At 64.6% G+C, this 1,072-nt stretch overlaps 1 protein-coding gene across 1 annotated transcript in view; it reads left to right on the top strand.

Moving 5' to 3' along the window:
- The first annotated feature begins 945 nt into the window (after window positions 1-945).
- Window positions 946-1,072, top strand: part of RCC2 (regulator of chromosome condensation 2) — a 19,803-nt gene continuing 19,676 nt past the window's right edge. The window contains exon 1 of the mRNA XM_004679355.2: window positions 946-1,070. Within this exon, the coding sequence (XP_004679412.1) occupies window positions 986-1,070 (85 nt within the window). The 5' untranslated portion in view covers window positions 946-985. The remainder of the gene's footprint in view (window positions 1,071-1,072) is intronic.

The raw sequence follows: 1,072 nt of genomic DNA, 5'->3' as shown, positions 1-1,072 counted from the left end.
TTTTTTTTTTTTTTTAAAGGAGAAAAGGTAAAAAAACAAAAACCCTAGGGAAGGGGGGGTGGGGGGATTGAATGAATAAAAAGGGGAAGGAACGCAGGTCCACACGGCTGAATCGGAGACACACCTCGATCCCATTGTTCAAATTCAATAAAAAAAAAAAAAAAAAAGGCAGATAGGGCGAAAGCGCAGGGACGCCGGGGAGAGTAGCGGCGGCGCGGGCACTAGGCGGCCGGGGCCCGAGGGACCGGCCGGCCGCACGATCGGGAGGGCTGAGGGAGAGTTGAGCACCATTAAAGTTTTTATTTTTTCGAGTCTGTGCGAGCAGGTGTTTGGGGTCGGGGCCGGTTTTATCGGCCCCCCTCCCCCCGACCTCGGCCGGGGCATCACACCCCAGGGAATTCGGCTAATTGGACCCGAGGTCGGGAGCCCGAGGCTGGGCGGCGTGGGGTGCCCCGGCGGCGGGCTGGGGAGGACGCCGCGTTTAACTGAGTGGGCTCGGGGAGGGGGCGCGGAGACAAAAGCAGCAGGTGGGGCAGCGGGGAGGGGGAAGCGCTCCTTCCCCGCCCGAGGTGCCCAAGGGGGAGCTCTGAAGTGTCCCGAAGCCCTCTCTCGTTAAAACCTGGGGGGATCGGCGGCTCCCTTTCTCTCCCTTTACTTTTTTGGGGAGCAGGGTGGCACTGATGCGATGCAGGCAAACCTAACTTGAGGATGGGCCGGGGGTCTCCATTTTTTCCTTCTTTCCCTCGGGGGGTTACAGTCGGGGACCCGGGCTCCCGTGCGGGATTCCCCGGAGGAGCGGCGCCGGGGCCCGGGAGTGGCGCGATTTCCTCCCGGCTCGCCCCCTCTCCGCCCACCCCGCGGCCGCCACTTTGGGGAGGGCAGGGGAGGAAGTGGAGGCCGGTGGCTCGGCTGCGCTCCCCTCCCCCCGCGCAGTTTATAACCCGTCCATTGTGCGCCGCTGCCCCGTGTCTCCTCCAGCGCGACCATGCCCAGGAAGAAGGCGGCGGCGGCGGCCTGGGAGGAGCCGAGCTCGGGCAATGGCACGGCCCGCGCCGGGCCCAGGAAGCGCGGC

Source organism: Condylura cristata, unplaced genomic scaffold, assembly GCF_000260355.1.
Source record: "Condylura cristata isolate star-nosed mole 26May11 unplaced genomic scaffold, ConCri1.0 scaffold00008, whole genome shotgun sequence".
In the NCBI taxonomy this organism is placed as follows: domain Eukaryota; kingdom Metazoa; phylum Chordata; class Mammalia; order Eulipotyphla; family Talpidae; genus Condylura; species Condylura cristata.
Note: the sequence above shows the minus strand (reverse complement) of the source record. Positions and strands in the feature narration are given on the sequence as shown.